We start from the raw sequence: 16,174 nt of genomic DNA, 5'->3' as shown, positions 1-16,174 counted from the left end.
CCTAAAAGTTAGAATAAGGATGCACTAAAACTAATTTATTAAGAAAGGTAGTAGTAAAAGGATACTAATATGCTATAACTTATAGTTTGCCTAAGTTATATACTTATAGGCAGTATTAGTAGACTATAGGCGTACTTCTATCTAGCAGGTAGTATTATTAAGGATGCTATATAATCTTCTAAATTACTTAGTAGTAGATCTATCTATAGGATAGACTAAGCTAATTAAGAAACTACTATAGCTTATAAGTAGACTAAGCGCGTTAAAGTCTAAGAATAAGAAGTAAGCAGTAGAGTTAAGAAGTATATAAATAAAGTGCTAGCTAATAGTGCATATAGCGGCATTAAAGAGAGGCATAATATACTAGGGAGAGTAATATATAGTACCTATCTACTACTACTAGTATATAAACGTTATCTAGTAAGGGTACTAGTATAGAATAGGAAGTAAGTATAAGCTAAGGTACTAAACCTACCCCTACTATTTATATAATCTTATACCTATAACTCCTCTACTCCCTAGCCTCTCTACTATACTATAACTGCCCCCTAATCTAACCTGCTTATCTGGTCGACCAACTAAGATTTCTATATAATAGACTTAGGAAAGATATATAATTATTATATCTAAAGGCTATTTAGATCCTTACTATACTAATATAAAAAATAGAAGAAACTAGACCTATTAGCCTTCCTTAAAAAGTATAGCATCTCTATATAGACTTATACTTTAGAAGAGTCTAATAAGGCAGTTTAGGTATAGGACCCTCTTATAATAAAGGAGATTTAATTCTAATAAGTATTAAATTTTAAGGAGAAGATTACTACTATTAGGAAGAAGTAGTAGTATATAGTAGCTATAATTAAAAGTATTAAAAATGAGTAGAGAGGCATAAGTAAGGGATTTATTACTAAGCTCTATAATAATATTAACTATATCTATAGCTATTACCCCTTTACTAAAGGATACTATAATGCTGCTAATAACTAGTTTATAAAGGCATTGACTATTACGGTCGCCTATATAGATAAAGTTAAGAACTATATAAAGAATTGTGTATTTAAAGACATGGATGATAAGCTCTAGGTAATTGTCAGCCAGCTTTTCTGTTCGCACGAAGTGGGCATTTACTGAGTGCTGCACAGGTGTTACAGCGGCAGGAGGGATTATGGCAGGTGGGATTAGCGCCTGGATTAGCGCCTTGGTGCACCTACAAACTAGTTCGTAGCGGCCTACTAGCCGACTCAGACAATCCATCTCACACTTTGCTTACTCATTCTTGGCCGATGTCAACGTGGGGTCGAATTATGTCATGGCCAGGGCGTGCGGGCGCCGTTGGTGGAGACGCCGGTCATCAATATTCTGACCTCTTTTGTCCGACTGCGGGCGCCGACCAGCCCAGGGCTGTTGCTTGGAGGAGCTCCGTCCCGCCATTCGCACGTCAAACTCCCGTCCCCAATCTCTCGACGCGTCCACCGCCGCCTGGATGAAGACATGCGACCGGTTTTCCAACATGCCGCTCGCACGCTCTCCGACTGCACAGCGCTGACCTTTTGCGCCGCCCGCCCCAGCGCCGCCTCAATTCCTCGAAAATCGAAACCATGTTTCCAGTCTCAGTTCCGCACCATCTCCCGCCCTTCCAAAACAAACAGGCCGTCGAATGTGTCACAGCAACTCAGGAGAATATCTTCCACTCCAAGAGCACTACAAGACAAGCCGGCATTATCTCAACCTGATCCTGAGACCCGGAAATCACCGACTGAAGAGGCACGACCGGAAGCTGCTGAGCCTGTACCCCGCGAACCGTCCGCAGTCTCCTCGTCAACAGAGGAGAGCTCCAAAGCCCCGCCCACACCAGAGCCTGAACCTGTGCAAAAGGTTCCAGACGAACAACTACCTTCGCATCGGCAAGGTTTACGATGGGAAATTTACAAGAGGCTATCAGCATGGATGGACGAGATGCTCCCCAAGCTTATCCTTGTGGGACAAAAGGTCAACAGCTTCACCGGCACAGACTACTCGGGAATTGAGGCCTTGAGGCGCGAGATCCAGCAGCAAGGTTAGCTTGCTCCAACAAGCCAAGGTGAATAGCAAGGGGCTGACTTCCACCCAGAGCGTCTGGTAAAGGCGCGCCGTGCGCAGGTCGACGCGGCCAAAAGCCAACTAGAAACGGCCCTGGCCCAGCAAACGGCATCCCAAAAGGAAGTCGTCGGACTTTTGGAACGAAAACATTCGTGGTCAGCTAGCGACCTGGAAAGGTACATGTCACTCATTCGGTCTGAACATTTGAACGAGCAAGCAGTCCGCAATGCAAAGGAATCAGTCCAATCGGCAGACCGCGCTCTGGAGGAAGCTCGGGCGCACCTCGAGAAGCGCGAGCGTGCTCAATACCACGAGGAGCAGATTTGGAGCGACACGATTCGCCGCAACAGTACCTGGGTTACCTTTGGCTTGATGGGTGTCAACATACTGCTGCTACTCAGTCAGCTCGTAGTGATCGAGCCCTGGCGTAGAAGAAGGCTCGTCCGGGAGATTAAGACTGCTCTGGATGAAAGGACCATGACGAGTCCCGTCCCAGTTGCCGCAGTACCAGCTTCGACGGCAGCAACGGAACCGACCTCTGGCCACGCCAGTAATGCGGCTGTTACCTCGAACCCTGCGAATCCCACGGTGGAAAAAGACATTGACAGCGTTGTCGAGCCTACTGGAGTTAGGATTGAGGATACAGAGCCGAAGCCATTGGAACCTAAGCATTTGGAACCAGTCCAAGATCCAGAGCGTGGAACATTTACAGTCTCTGTAGATCCATCTGGGCCTGAGACTACCGTGCCGATCCCTGAGGCGATTCCTTCAGGAGGCTCTTCCATTCCTCGCACGCGCGCTTCCCCGGAGTCTTTGCCCGAGAGGGTGGAGATATTCGTGGAAGACTGCAAGCATCGGGTACATGAACTTTTCAGCGAAAAGATCGTTTCCGTCCGCAAGATCGACGTGACGACTGCTGCTCTCCAAGGCGCCGCAGCTGGTGCGGTGCTCACTGGAGCGATTGTAATGGCCATCATCAATCTGGGTGCGAAATGAAAGCCGTCACAAAGGACCGCGAATAAGATGGATGAGAAACGACGTCGATATGGATAAGTGTAAAATTCAAAGAGTTCAGAAGAACCCCAGCGGACAAATTCCAATCATACCAACTTCCTTCGGCATGCCAGTGAGACAGCGAGTTTGTCAGTCTCTTCGCAACTTCGGGCTTTGTTAGTGCCGTGGCTTAGTAAATTATTCCTTCTAGAATCGCGGGTTTGAAGAAGAAATTGTCGCTGAAGCCGTGGTACAGGGGTTGGTTGGGTTGTGCAAGACGCAGATCAACCTCCAACGCTTTGTCCCACGACGGTAACCACAACATCTCGTCCTTGTCGCCCAGATCTCGTCGTCGTCGTCCAGTTGAGAACCTTGTGGTACAGTATAGGCTGCATGGATGCCATTCGAGTGGTGGCCTTCCCCGCAGCCAAACTACTGCAAAACGGGAAGGCGACAAGACACAGCATGGTTCCGTCCCTCCAACAACCATATGCGGACCGCTGCCCTGCTCCCGCTGCAGGCCTATTTAGATCGCTCCAAGGATTTGGCGCAAACTTTTGGCTTGCCATTCTCCTCGCCTCTTTTGCAGTCTCCCTAGGGTTCGGAGCAGCTACATCGACCGTTCATGACATGTTCGCTTTTTTGAGCATTTCCAACCTAGAGACAAATTGATCTCAGGGACGGAGTTCTTCTATTTCAGGCCCTTTCGGATCCCGTGTCTTAATTTGCCCTCTGCAATACATACCCTGAAAAGATCCAGAGCTTGCGACATGCCAAGCATGCTTTCATCGCTATTGGTCCTTCTTGCCCTCAGAGACATGGCTTTTGCGCAAAACACCAGCTTTGATGTCCTCGACTTTATCGACCCGTTGATTGGATCCAACAATGGCGGCAACGTATTCAGTGGCGCAACACTTCCCTACTCGATGGCCAAGGCCGTTGCGGATGTCGACGGCCAGAACACGGGCGGTTTCTCTACCGATGGCAGTAATGTGATTGGATTCAGCAGCATGCACGACTCTGGGACAGGAGGCAATCCATCTTTGGCCAATTTTCCATTGTTCCCCCAGTATTGTCCCGAAAACGACATCGACGACTGCAAGTATCCCAAATCGGCTCGCGCTACACCGTACAAGCCCGAGTCTGTCGTTGCGAGACCGGGCTATTTCGCTTTGCAGTTGCAAACCAACATCACCGCTGAAATGGTTGTCGCTGAACACACGGCGTTGTATCACTTTACGTTCCCAGAAGCTACTGCTAGCAATGGATCAGCGCTCAATCCTCAAATTGTCCTTGACCTCGACGACCAGTGGAGTAGCCGCCAAAACGCCAGCATCAGTATCGATCCATCCACTGGGAGGATCAAAGGCAACGGTACCTTCTTGCCCAGTTTTGGAGCTGGAACGTACCAGTTGCATTTTTGCGCAGATTTTGCCGGTGGAAATGTCTACGACAGCGGCATGTACGTCAACAACAGGTCTGGCACGGAACCCAAGGATCTCTTCGTGACAAGAGGTTTCAACCTGTTCTATCTCTCGGCCGGTGGCTTTGTCCGATTCGACCGGCCGGTGGATGGCAAGATTGCCGTGAGACAAGGCATGAGCTTCATCAGTGCTGACAGAGCCTGCCAAAACGCCGAATCGGAGATTCCCGACTTGATCAACGACTTTCCGCGTCTGAGAAGCGAAGCTGAGGACACGTGGAGGGCAAAGTTGAGTCCGATATCCCTGACTGTAGGTAACGTCAGCCAAGATCTACAGAAAAATTTCTGGAGCTCCATCTACCGGACTATGATTTCCCCTCAGAACTACACCGGCGAGAATCCTCGGTGGGAAAGCCCGGAGTACTGGGACTCCTTTTATTGCCTGTGGGACCAATTCAGATCACAGCTCCCCTTTCTCAGCGTCATCGACCCAATGATCATCCCAAGTATGGCCAGAAGTCTGCTCTACACCTATCAGAATGAAGGCTGGTTGCCCGACTGTCGGATGAGTCTGAGCAAGGGTTGGACTCAAGGAGGCTCCAATGCAGATGTCGTCCTTACGGACGCATACGTGAAGAACATGACTGGAATCGACTGGGACCTTGCCTACAAAGCCATGCTCAATGATGCAGAAAACGAGCCACTAGAGTGGTCCAAAGAAGGACGGGGTGGACTGCAGAGCTGGAAGCGACTAAACTACATCCCTGCGCTGGATTACGATTATCTCGGATTTGGCACCAACTCGAGAAGCATATCTCGAACTTTTGAGTACTCTTACAACGACTTTTGCATCGGGCACCTTGGACGCGCGCTGGGAAAAGACGGTTACGAGACATACTTCTCGCGGTCGGACAATTGGCAGAACTTATTCAAGGCCGACCAGACTTCTTTCATCAATGGGACGGACACGGGCTTTGTCGGCTTCTTCCAGCCCAAGTACCTGAATGGAACTTGGGGCTTCCAAGACCCAGTGGCTTGCAGTCCTGTTGCCAATTTCTGCTCATTGACGTCGAACCCCTCGGAGACGTTCGAGTCAAGCGTGTGGGAGTACCTCTTGTAAGCGCTTTTGGGGGCAATCAACTCTAGTCATGGAAAACTGACAGGTATCCTCAGCTTTGTCCCTCACGATACCTCGAGGTTGATAAAACTTCTCGGTGGAGATCAAGCGTTTGCCGAACGTCTGGATTACTTTCATAACTCGCCTCTGGTTGAGATAGGCAACGAGCCAGTCTTCTTGAGTGTGTTTGAATACCATTACGCAGGACGTCCAGGCCTTTCTGCCAATCGTTCCCACTTTTACATTCCATCGCGCTTCAACACATCCCAGAGTGGGCTTCCTGGAAATGACGACGTGGGTCTATTGCTTGATTCATTGCCACTTCACCAGCTAACACCTCGCAGAGTGGCGCCATGGGATCCTTCACTGCCTTCAACATGCTCGGTCTCTTCCCCAACCCGGGCCAAAACGTCTACCTCATCATCCCGCCGTACTTCCCATCCGCCAGCGTCACCAGCCCCCTGACCAATAATACCGCCACTATTCGCTCCATCAACTTCGACACTGATTACAAAAACATCTACATCCAAAACGCGACGTTGAACGGCCAGCCGTACACCAAGAACTGGATTGGTCACGAGTTCTTACTGGACGGTGGCGAGTTGGTCCTGACGCTCGGCGACAAGGAAAGCGAGTGGGGACGCGCTGCGGAGGATCGCCCGCCTAGTCTGAGTGATTCGTCGGCGGGTATCGAGATTTCGGATCTGTGATGGGCACACCCGTGTTCGGCTCTTGAACGTCACTGTGTACTTCAAAGACAAGATTTGTAACTCCTGGCATACCATGTGGTGGCTTTTGGGCGTAGGTGAACTGTTGGGTGTACTTCCCATGTACAGCGGAGGCTAATGGGGAAAAGGGGATGGAAAAAGATGTGGATAGGGGCTTAGGGCTCCGACAGAGACACGACAGTAGCTCACCCAAGAGGCAATCTTTTCACGATGGACCCGATACCAGCCCACGTCGTTCCTGTTTTAGTCGGCAGCGAACTGCCCCGGACGTTCGGGAATTCAAAAATGCCATGTCCGCAGGTTAGAATTGTAGAAGCTATGCGATGGGACGCAGCTGGACCAGAGAACGGATCCAAAGCTGGCCAGCCCCGGAGCTTGTCTAGATCAATCTAACCAGAGCGTTGAAGCTCTAAAGAGAGTCTCGCTACTATTGCCCCATATGGCCCCTTGTTTCCCGAAATGCATAAGCAACGGGTATTTGTCATCCGCAGTACAGCGGATACGTTGCCGCATGTGGTAATGCAGATAGGACAAATGGTGCCTTTATACGTGCAACAATGCGATTAGTGAACACGACATCAGAATAAGGAAGCTGCTGACTTAATCGGCCGTTGGACTACCCGAGTGGAGGGAGGGATTGGCACGCATCATCCGACTTTTTTCCTTAGGCACTACTTCAGCGCTTGTACCATGGTGGTCGAATATGCCATGACGTTCGCGGTCCATTACGCCGAATGTCTTTGCTCATCAGCCGTAGAATTGCCTGATTGGGTCGGAATGATGACAGCTTCAGCTCATCGCTGTCATAGCTCCTTTTGTCGCAGTCGAACTTGATACCAATCTGTACAATTTTTCTTGATCAAGAAACGTCGTTTCTGCTGCCTGGAATGCGCGAGAGATCAGTAAACGCGAAAGTCCAACCAAAGTGTAATCAATAATCCAAACTTGCTACGAGTCGAGTTTGACTACGGCAAGACTGAAGTTGAGAAGCGTGTCGAAGATGGTGGTGAAGATCTGAGTGTCAAGGTGGACACGGTGCATCCGCTGGTCCCGCCTTCCAACCCCGCGGATGTTACGTCACGTCGCTCATGGCCTCATCGCAAGAGCTACCACCAGACGAGCTGATTAATCTTTCTCCTTTCCCATAACCTCAATTGAATTCTGAAACTGATCTCATCACCTATAAAGAGACTGCTGTCGTCCGCTGAAAACATCTCTTGCGTCCAATTCATTCCGGATATCCCTCCAGCCCACACATTCAACTACCATCTACTTCTGCTCCTCAAGCTTAACCCCGCACCAAAAGAATGTCTCCCCCTGCTACTCACAAGGAATGGAGGGTCAACCTCGAGGGCTCCAAGGACTTCAACGCCCTCGAGCTTAACAACAGCGCCCCTGTTCCCAAGGTTGGAGACAAGGATGTTTTGGTCAAGCGTGAGTGCCAAATCTCAGAAATTTTGCTCCGAAGCATGACTGACTTTGCTGCTTGAAAAAAGTCCACGCTGCTTCCCTCAACTACCGCGACCTGATCATCCCAAGGGTAAGCAGCTTTTCCACCACTGCAAATTCGGCTTCTAATTCGAGACTCCAGGGCATGTACCCGTTCGCCCAGAGGACCGGCGTCGTTCCAGCTTCAGATGGTGCTGGTGAGGTTGTCGCCGTGGGTCCCCGCGTGGACCGCTTCAAGGTTGGCGACAAGGTCGCTACGCTTTTCAACCAGCAGCACATGGCTGGATCGCTTGACAACAGATCCGTGCAGAGCGGTCTCGGTGGTGTCATCGATGGCGCCCTTCGCGAGTATGGTACCTTTGACCAGGAGGGACTCGTACTCATTCCTCAAAACCTGAGCTACCTCGAAGCTGCGACGCTGCCTTGTGCCGCTCTGACGGCATGGAACGCTCTCTACGGCGTCGAGACTAAGCAGCTCAAGACCGGTGACTGGGTTATTACTCAAGGCACTGGTGGTGTCTCGATGTTTGCTGTCCAGGTACGCTCAGCTTTGAAATACTTGACGACTCAATTTTGTGGGAAAAGGCTGACTTGCTTGATGTAGTTCGCAAAGGCAGCTGGCGCTCGCGTCATTGCAACCACCTCTTCCAAGGCCAAGGCCGACAAGCTCAAGGCCCTCGGTGCCGACCATGTCATCAACTACAAGGAGGACCCGAAGTGGGGCGAGACGGCAAAGAAGCTGACGGGTGGCCGCGGTGTTGACCACGTCATTGAAGTCGGCGGCCCGCTCACCGCGGAGCAGTCTCTTGCGTCCGTCCGCATCGACGGTCTCGTCAGTATCATCGGCTTCCTCGCTGGTCCCGGCGAGAAGCAGCCCGGCTTCTTGGAGATCCTCGGCAACATCGCTACGGTCCGTGGCCTGTTGGTTGGCAGCCGCGCGCAGTTTGAGGATATGAACCGCGCCATCGAGACGCGCAACCTCCACCCCATTGTTGACGAGAAGGTCTTCACCCTGGAGCAGACCAAGGAGGCTTACCAGTACATGTGGGAGCAGAAGCACTTTGGCAAGCTCGCCATCAAGATTGCTTAGATGCTTTGAGAAACGAAATTCGGGAAAGGTGGAAATTTGAGAACTTCAGGAATGGTAGCACTCTGAGCGATTATTCAGTCTTTTGCAATAGGAAAGGGAAATTTTTCAAAATTCATGTCAAGACCTCCATTAAACGCGCCGTGTGGTGACAGGTGCTGCGGCCACGACTTTTGACTCTCTCGTCACACGTCATTCGCCGAATGACAGTAGTCGAGCCTCGGCTTTCGCAACCCAACCTCCGAATACTGCGTTTGTCACCGCACTGGTTTGTCGCACAACACAGCAGCTATGAGCAGCAGCTGCCATGGAATACCAGTCAAGCGCCCAGGATGGCTTCGACGAACTGAAGCCATCGCTGTTCGGTTCGCCCGTCCTTCTCACAGCACATTGTGTGTATGCTAACGGCTATCTAGAGCTCTTATCTGAGCAACAGCTTGCGGCACTTCTTCCTCCATCTCTCCGCTACCTGCTCGCCATCGCGACCCACCGACACCCCCGCTACCTTCTACCGATCCTCAATTCTTTCGATGAAGTATACGCGTTGGTTTCCTTCCTGGTCGAGCGCCACTTCCTGCGAACGTATGGCGGCGGCTTCACCGAGAACTTCTACGGCCTTAAACGCGAACGCGTGCTGCGCGTCAAGGGCGGCGAGGTCCCGCGCGCCCAGATTGGAGCTGCCGATGCCGTCCGCGAAACCTTGAAGCTTCGCGACTCCGATGTCTGGCGAAACTTGGCCGTCATGGTCGGCCTGCCGTGGCTGAAGAGGAAGCTGGACGAAGGCTGGGATATTCACGCCGCACACGCGAATGTGCTCCAAGGCGGGCCTTCGTTTACACAAGACCGGGAAATCCTGCAACCCGGGGCGAGCTTCAAAGAGCGGATAATGTTTTACTACAAGTGGTTCTTGCGGAAAGTGTATCCCAGCGTGAGCGCGGCATACTACTTTGCGCTGCTGGCCTGGAACCTGGCATACCTGTTCGACGGTTCAAAATACCACAGCCCGTTCTTGTGGCTCATTGGGTCGCGGATACGACGTCTGAATGCCGCCGATCATCGGGCAATCGAGCTTGCAACACAGCCAAAAGCTGCGCCATCGAGGCCAGGACGGCCGGGTCAGCAGAACAGCATCTTCCACCCTCGCGTGCTCGCACAGACTGTGTCGAATCGCGCGCTCAGCTCGTTGCGCATTCTCCTGCCGACCTCCATCTTCGCCCTCAAATTCCTCGAATGGTGGCACGCGTCGGACTTCGCCCGGCAGCTGTCACGACAGACAGCAGCAGAGCTGGAACTACCACCACCGGTCATCACCGGACTACCGAAACCCAAGCCACAAGAGCAGGCGCAACGGCAACCGTCCCCGTCAAAGACTTCTCCCACCAAGTCCGCCCTCAAAGACAAGTCGGCGGCCCCAGCCAAACCCTCTCCGCCAATCAGCGCCACGACATTCCTGCCCATCCTGACCGTCCCGGCCCCGGCAAACACCTCACTCTGCCCCATCTGCCTGTCCCCTGTGGAGAACCCCACCGCTAGCCCCTCTGGCTTCGTGTACTGCTACGTCTGCATCCACCGCTGGGTCGACGGCGCCCACGAGCGCCAGGCCGCCTTCATGGAGGGCAACCGGCTGTTTGTTGGTGACGACGGAACCGAGGTGGACGATGGCGTTGGTCCGGGATGGGCGGAGGAAGAAGGTAGTAGAGAGGGCAAATGGGAGGATGGGAAGGGACGAGATGCGGTCACGGGCCGGAGGATTTTGGGCGGGACGGAAGCGCTTCGAAGGGTGCTTGTTTAAGAATGTTGTTGAGTTGGATACCCACGTTGCGCTTACGCTTCTGCACCAGGTCAATATGCATAGATATGGTACGCGTATCATGATCATCAACGAAGCCTGTCGGGATACAACTGTTCACTACTCACACTTGGTTCGCGCGCAATGGTCTCAGCGTGGAAGAAAGATTGGAGAAGACAAGCTTTTAATTGAGAAAGATGGACTAGCTAAAAGTTTCAAAAATTCGACTTGCCTGACGTCCTGCGTCCAACGGCCATCCGCACCTTACCTTCAACCCGTCATGGAGGTGCTTCACGGGTTGCCGAACGTCTGAGCCTGCACCGGAAGCGGGTTCGCGCTGAAATAAGTCGAGAAAAGATTCATCAGCTGGTTATAGCTGTCCGGTTCAAGTTCCCCGACCACTTGCAAATCCTCCTTCTTATGGACTGAGTGAGGTTCCAGAAAGTGGGCCCAGGACACCGGGTGACCGTTTTCTAGAAAGCTGCTTACCCAGTGTCCATAAATACTTTGCACTCGGAGCACCACCTCGTTATTATGTGTCGGGTTCCGTACGGTACCATTATAGCCTTTCTTAACGACTTGAAGATACTCGTGCAGTAGTACGGGATCCTGGGTCATGAGCCCTGCCTTCTTGCTGTAGAGGGGTACCGTGATGATGTGATTACTCTGCGTCCGGAGCACGATGTGGTATCGTTTCTTGCAGTACACTTCTTCCCCTGATCCATCGGTAATCTGTGTAATGTGTTTCTGCTCCTCTACGCTCGGTGCTGGTCTGTGTTGACGCAAATACTTCGAGTAGTGACGTCCATGGATAATCATTCCACCTTTGATCTCTGGTCTCTGCTGGCGCGCTGCTTGGCTGGTCTGGGCAGTCATAGGCTTCTCGTTGCCTTTATTCGTCTCGTCCTTGTTGCTGTCAGGCCGCCACGACCCTTCGTTTGAACCCCTGCCTGGTACGCCTACGAAACCGTAGCTATTCTTTCCTCCGTTGTTTCCAGAGGGCCCACCTCTCTCTCTAAATTGATAACGCGGCTGTTGTTGTTGTTGTTGTTGTTGTTGTTGTTGGTGTTGTGCAAACGGCGTTCGGCTTTGGCCTTCTCCTGTGTTGAGTTTCGATTTCTTTCCCGAGTCCGGGCTCTCCAGCTCTTCCTCAGCTGAACGCTTGGGCGAAACCTTCGGGGTGCTTGTGGGCTGCTCAGGCGACCCCTTTGTGGGAAATGTCTCATCTGCATAGCGCTTGGGTGGATTAATTTGCCTTCCCGATTTTGTGGTTGTTGTATCGCCCGGTGACGAGTCGGCGGAAGACGGTTCGATGTCCATTTCGTCCCCAGTTACGCTGTACATGTTGTGCGAGAACATTCTGAATTCTCTTGAAAAGGTATTTTTGCTGACTTTGTAAGTATTTTTGAGCGAGTTTGATTGTTTGAGGGAGTATGAGTAGCAGATCAGGGTGGAATTCGTCTGGAACTTATCCTTCCACAAGTTACCATTGTCCAAAAACCATGTTCAAAGTGTCAAAGAGTGACAAGACGCTCTGGCCTTTCAAAATGTCAAGCTCTTTATCCAGGAGATCGTTGACAACAAAGTCGACAACCTTTTTGGCAGGCCGCATGTGCTTTCTTTGTGTCTCTCTAGGCTGACGACTGCCCCAATTTCTCTTCGACATCCGACTCCTCCTTTCGAGGATCTATTCAGAGCTCTTGAGATTGCAACTTTGATCGTCTAGTTGCGTATTTGTGGGCGTGACGGCTGTGAATAAAGTTAGAAAGGGGGATCTGGGGCAGATGTCCAAAAGGGCACATCAAAAAGTTTTGGGCGCCTTCCTTCACGGCCGAGTCCGGAAGAAGCTCTCATGAAGGGTCGAGACAGAGTGACAAATTCATTCTCGAGATACCCCAAGGGACTGTTGTGAATCATCACAATTCAACAATGACCTTACGTAGGCCTACTAAGTGTGAGTTCTTTCATCCAAATGCGGCTCTTTGTCCGCTCAAAGCTCTCAAACCACCTTTCAATTTTGTGAGCTCGCTTTTTTATTGACAGCTTCAAAGCAAAACCACCCTTCTTTGTCGTTGAATTGAACGGGGAGGCAGCATATGGATTTGGGTCTATCAGGACGTCCGAGGGAATGTATCATGGCAGATGTAGTCCCATGGCATTTTCCAAGAAATCATCCGGCCACTATTCTTCGAGAGTCTGCTAGATTTGGATCAGTGGTGCCGATCACACGCAATCTTAGCTGAAAAACAAGATGCGTGGAGAATCTGAGCGACGATTTCGGTTCATGCGCTGAGACAGGAGGCGGCAGCTTTCAGTGGCATCAGGACATGAGTTGTGAAGCTACTTGGGTCATATGAGCAAAGGTGTATGTGCAGGAACCTGCAGATGAAAGCTGCTGTAGAGAGAATGGAGGCGAAAAGGAACTTATTTGGAGATAGTGCTTTGGAAGGGAGTGCTTTGCTTTTGGGGGCGCGGTTGCGGTCTGCGGATAAGGCGTTGTCTACACAAAGAAAAGGAATTTGCAGACTGAGACAAAGAATTAAAACAGAATCAGTTCAGCATTAACCCAAGGTGATTTGTACACTTGAGATGCGCCAAGAAGCGACACGCTGCTCCTCATGGCAAGCCCATTCCCTCAGTGTCCCTGATTCCAACATCTCCACCAACCCGAGTTCTCGTGCACAGTTCAAATCTTTGTTGAACTAATTACAGAGTAAGATACCATTCGATGCAGGTACAAACCAGGAAATAACCTTTGTAGCAGTAGCCAGGGAAATCCAAAAATGCCCCTGAATGCGGACAAGGAACAACCTTCTTTGTGGAAGATGAGTTCCAATCAAACACTTCATCCTGAAGGCACACCATACCTCTACGATAGAACATCTGACATAGTGCTGGTCCAAAATGAACTCAACCACGCGCAGCCAGCACTTTTGATGACCAAGGCCCTTTCTGGAAACATTCGAAAAGCACTTCTTGTGCGGAGGAAGGTGCAGAAACTGGAGCAAGAGATGGAAAGGCGGAAGACATGGCTGCAGCAGGAGTTGGAAGACCTCAACGCGTACATTGAGGAGCATGAAATGGTACTGTCTGACCCAGGCAACTACCCAAATGCAGACTTTGGGGAGCTGCAGGAAGACCTTGCTGGCATGGTCGAACAGCGTCAGGGGTATCTGGACGACATCAACAGCTTGGATCGATTCATCATTTCTACGGCTCAACGGCAAGCCAGATACCAGAGACTAGTCGACGACACCTTGGAGGAAGTGTTTGTTCGCAACAAGTTGCTGCCAGGGGCAGATGAGCGATGTGACTCGGAGAGGTCTTCCACGAGTGATTTTGGGGAGCAGACAGAAGCGACCAGAGTCACCTCGCAATCTCCAAAGGAGCAGAGCATTCTTGTCGGTCGCGAGTCCCAGAAGTCGCTTCGCTTCATCTATCCACCAGAAGCCAGCATTCAAGAACACGACGCAATGATGTCAAGACTTGTCCACCAGATGACAGCAAGTCAGACAAAGGCACGGATGATCGAGCAATTATTCAAGAAGCACAGATACGACGTGGAAACTGAAGTCCCAGCGCCGTCGACGACTTCGACTGAACATGACCTCCAAACCCTAGTTCGTGGACAACAGCTTACCAGACAACTAATCGATGCGCACGCGGAGCTCGACGCGGCCAAGCTTGAATGGAAGCAACACGGTGGTCTCTTACCTGGAGAAGACCAGAGATCGCGATTCATTGATGATCCCGATGACGGCTATTCGGTAGCGCAAGAGACGCTCTGGATCAGGGCGGTCGACCGACAGGACATCGAGGCGTGGATGGACAAGACCGAACCAAGCTCGCGCTCCTTCTCACAGGTTACAAGTGACAGAGGTACACTAGATTTCCTTGAGGACGTGGGGCTTGGTGAGAGCTTGACGGTGCAGGAGGAGCTCTGGAAGAACCCCGACCGCCAGCGCATTGACGATTGGATGTGTAGGATGGAGGCCATGAGGAAGGAGCTGAATGCCACAAGAGCTCCTCCACAACAGGACGAAGCTAGACGATCAAACGAGAAGTGACGTGGATTTTTGACGGAGCAGACAGAGCGTCATCTTTTCGGGTCGGGAAGCCCCTCCAAATATAGACGACCAACAAACACGAATCCTTCCGACTCCCAAAATCGCTTCGTTGAGATGTGTTGATTCAGAAACGAGAGCTCGCAAGATGCCTCCGCTGATGGTCGTACGGATTAAATTCAAACATCTTCGTCTTCCACTTAGGCAACTGCTTACACCACCAGCACCATACTCAGCTCCAGACGTCCACTCTGGAAGCTCCTCATTTGGTAACACGTAGCTCCACAGTTATTACTGGCCTGACACCCGTCGGGTTCCGATTGTCACCGGTTACTCAGAGGCCCAGCTTACCAGTCTGACAGCAAGGTTCACCACATTAGTTCCATTAGCAAGGAGCTGAACTGATACCGAGAACACAGATGGTGGGAGGAGACACCCTCGCTGCCGACGAGCAGCGGGCGCGTGGGCATCAAGCAGGCAGGCTGGCACACTGCCCCGTGAGACAAGATGTGCGCGCCCGTCTAAGAGAGACATTCGCGCTTGCTTGCGTCATGACGTGCCGACAGCTGAGCCATGCATAGCCTTCAGGTGGCACGGGCTCGACGAGTGAACGAAACACAAGCAATGCCGATGAACGCAACGACTTCTAAATCCGAAGGCAAAGACGGCTGGACGTCATGGCATGCTGGGCAGCAGGAGGTATCTTATAGCAGGCAAGCGGGCGCGATGATGATGGTCAGCAAATGCAAGCCCATTTTTCATGGCCATGTCATGAGGCGGCTTCGCTCTCTATTGGTTGTGCCGGTGTGTTACGCGAAGCCGCAGAATACTGAATGGCTTGCGTCGGCATGCAAGAGGCGCGCGCTGATCTCCTGCGGGCTCGTCTAGCTGCCCACCGCGTTGTGTTTGACAAGGCTGCGATAATCGCAAATCTTCCTCCCGAGCTTTGTTTTCATTTGCTGCAATTCGGCTGGGCACTGGGGGCGCGCATCAAAAGTGATAGATTAATTCCTTGAAATTGCCCCGGTGGAGTTCGAAGCTTTAAGCGCTTGAATTCGCCAACGTGGCGAGTGAGTAAGAGCAATTTCGACGACTGAGAGTGGTCTTACTGGATGTATCACTCATGATGTCAAGCACTTGCTTAGGTCGAATCCCATGTGCGGATCTGATCGTAAGATGAATTTGTTTTGCGAATGGCGCGCTTCGATTTCCGGCTTGAACGCAGAATTTGATCGAGGGCACTTCCGAGGTGAAGGCCTTGCAGAGTCGATCTGCATGTTCTATGGGATGGGGCAAATATCGTGGAGTTGGTGCATCGGTAGGCGGTACGTTGCAGACGGCGCGAGTGACGAAAACTTCAAGATCATGCATCTTTCTTTGAAACCATAAGCGTGAGTCCCTTTACGAGGAACAATATTTCTCGCAGTACTGCCTCGTACAAG

The 16,174-nt window shown here is 51.3% G+C and overlaps 6 protein-coding genes across 6 annotated transcripts; 5 read left to right on the top strand and 1 right to left on the bottom strand.

Annotated features, from left to right (window-relative positions):
- Positions 1-1,243: 1,243 nt before the first annotated feature.
- On the top strand, positions 1,244-3,172 carry J3D65DRAFT_324654 (Mdm33 family-domain-containing protein). The gene is made up of 2 exons (XM_066795368.1): positions 1,244-2,059; positions 2,114-3,172. The coding sequence occupies exons 1-2, from the start codon at positions 1,495-1,497 to the stop codon at positions 3,076-3,078; spliced, it is 1,530 nt and encodes a 509-aa protein (XP_066656054.1). The 5' UTR covers positions 1,244-1,494; the 3' UTR covers positions 3,079-3,172.
- A 721-nt stretch (positions 3,173-3,893) lies between these two features.
- On the top strand, positions 3,894-6,325 carry J3D65DRAFT_551717 (putative alpha-1,2-mannosidase; the record flags this gene model as incomplete). Its single annotated transcript, XM_066797053.1, has 3 exons — positions 3,894-5,614; positions 5,672-5,909; positions 5,960-6,325. 3 exons carry the CDS (start codon positions 3,894-3,896, stop codon positions 6,323-6,325), a joined length of 2,325 nt encoding a protein of 774 aa, XP_066656053.1.
- Positions 6,326-7,324: 999 nt separating this feature from the next.
- J3D65DRAFT_621770 (uncharacterized protein) lies at positions 7,325-9,028 on the top strand. Its single transcript, XM_066799998.1, has 4 exons — positions 7,325-7,777; positions 7,840-7,883; positions 7,935-8,330; positions 8,397-9,028. The coding sequence occupies exons 1-4, from the start codon at positions 7,651-7,653 to the stop codon at positions 8,880-8,882; spliced, it is 1,053 nt and encodes a 350-aa protein (XP_066656052.1). The 5' UTR covers positions 7,325-7,650; the 3' UTR covers positions 8,883-9,028.
- Positions 9,029-9,186: 158 nt separating this feature from the next.
- On the top strand, positions 9,187-10,671 carry J3D65DRAFT_667063 (Pex12 amino terminal region-domain-containing protein; the record flags this gene model as incomplete). The annotated part of the gene is made up of 2 exons (XM_066802990.1): positions 9,187-9,244; positions 9,296-10,671. 2 exons carry the CDS (start codon positions 9,187-9,189, stop codon positions 10,669-10,671), a joined length of 1,434 nt encoding a protein of 477 aa, XP_066656051.1.
- Positions 10,672-10,959: 288 nt separating this feature from the next.
- On the bottom strand, positions 10,960-12,121 carry J3D65DRAFT_657864 (uncharacterized protein; the record flags this gene model as incomplete). The annotated part of the gene is made up of 1 exon (XM_066802533.1): positions 10,960-12,121. Exon 1 carries the CDS (start codon positions 12,025-12,027, stop codon positions 10,960-10,962), a length of 1,068 nt encoding a protein of 355 aa, XP_066656050.1. The 5' UTR covers positions 12,028-12,121.
- Positions 12,122-13,224: 1,103 nt separating this feature from the next.
- Positions 13,225-15,161, top strand: J3D65DRAFT_676434 (uncharacterized protein). Its single transcript, XM_066803611.1, has 2 exons — positions 13,225-15,098; positions 15,152-15,161. Exon 1 carries the CDS (start codon positions 13,452-13,454, stop codon positions 14,733-14,735), a length of 1,284 nt encoding a protein of 427 aa, XP_066656049.1. The 5' UTR covers positions 13,225-13,451; the 3' UTR covers positions 14,736-15,098; positions 15,152-15,161.
- The last annotated feature ends 1,013 nt before the right edge of the window (positions 15,162-16,174 follow it).

This window comes from Phyllosticta citribraziliensis (assembly GCF_038025025.1).
Source record: "Phyllosticta citribraziliensis strain CPC 17464 chromosome Unknown J3D65scaffold_5, whole genome shotgun sequence".
Lineage (NCBI taxonomy): Eukaryota > Fungi > Ascomycota > Dothideomycetes > Botryosphaeriales > Phyllostictaceae > Phyllosticta > Phyllosticta citribraziliensis.
Note: the sequence above shows the minus strand (reverse complement) of the source record. Positions and strands in the feature narration are given on the sequence as shown.

Excerpts from the sequence above, each read along its gene's own strand:
- J3D65DRAFT_324654 (XM_066795368.1), top strand. The coding sequence starts at position 1,495 with ATGCGACCGGTTTTCCAACATGCCGCTCGCACGCTCTCCGACTGCACA. Across the intron at positions 2,060-2,113 it reads GCGCGAGATCCAGCAGCAAG|AGCGTCTGGTAAAGGCGCGC; the intron begins GTTAGCTTGCTC and ends ACTTCCACCCAG.
- J3D65DRAFT_621770 (XM_066799998.1), top strand. The coding sequence starts at position 7,651 with ATGTCTCCCCCTGCTACTCACAAGGAATGGAGGGTCAACCTCGAGGGC. Across the intron at positions 7,778-7,839 it reads CAAGGATGTTTTGGTCAAGC|TCCACGCTGCTTCCCTCAAC; the intron begins GTGAGTGCCAAA and ends GCTTGAAAAAAG. Across the intron at positions 8,331-8,396 it reads TCTCGATGTTTGCTGTCCAG|TTCGCAAAGGCAGCTGGCGC; the intron begins GTACGCTCAGCT and ends TGCTTGATGTAG.
- J3D65DRAFT_676434 (XM_066803611.1), top strand. The coding sequence starts at position 13,452 with ATGCCCCTGAATGCGGACAAGGAACAACCTTCTTTGTGGAAGATGAGT.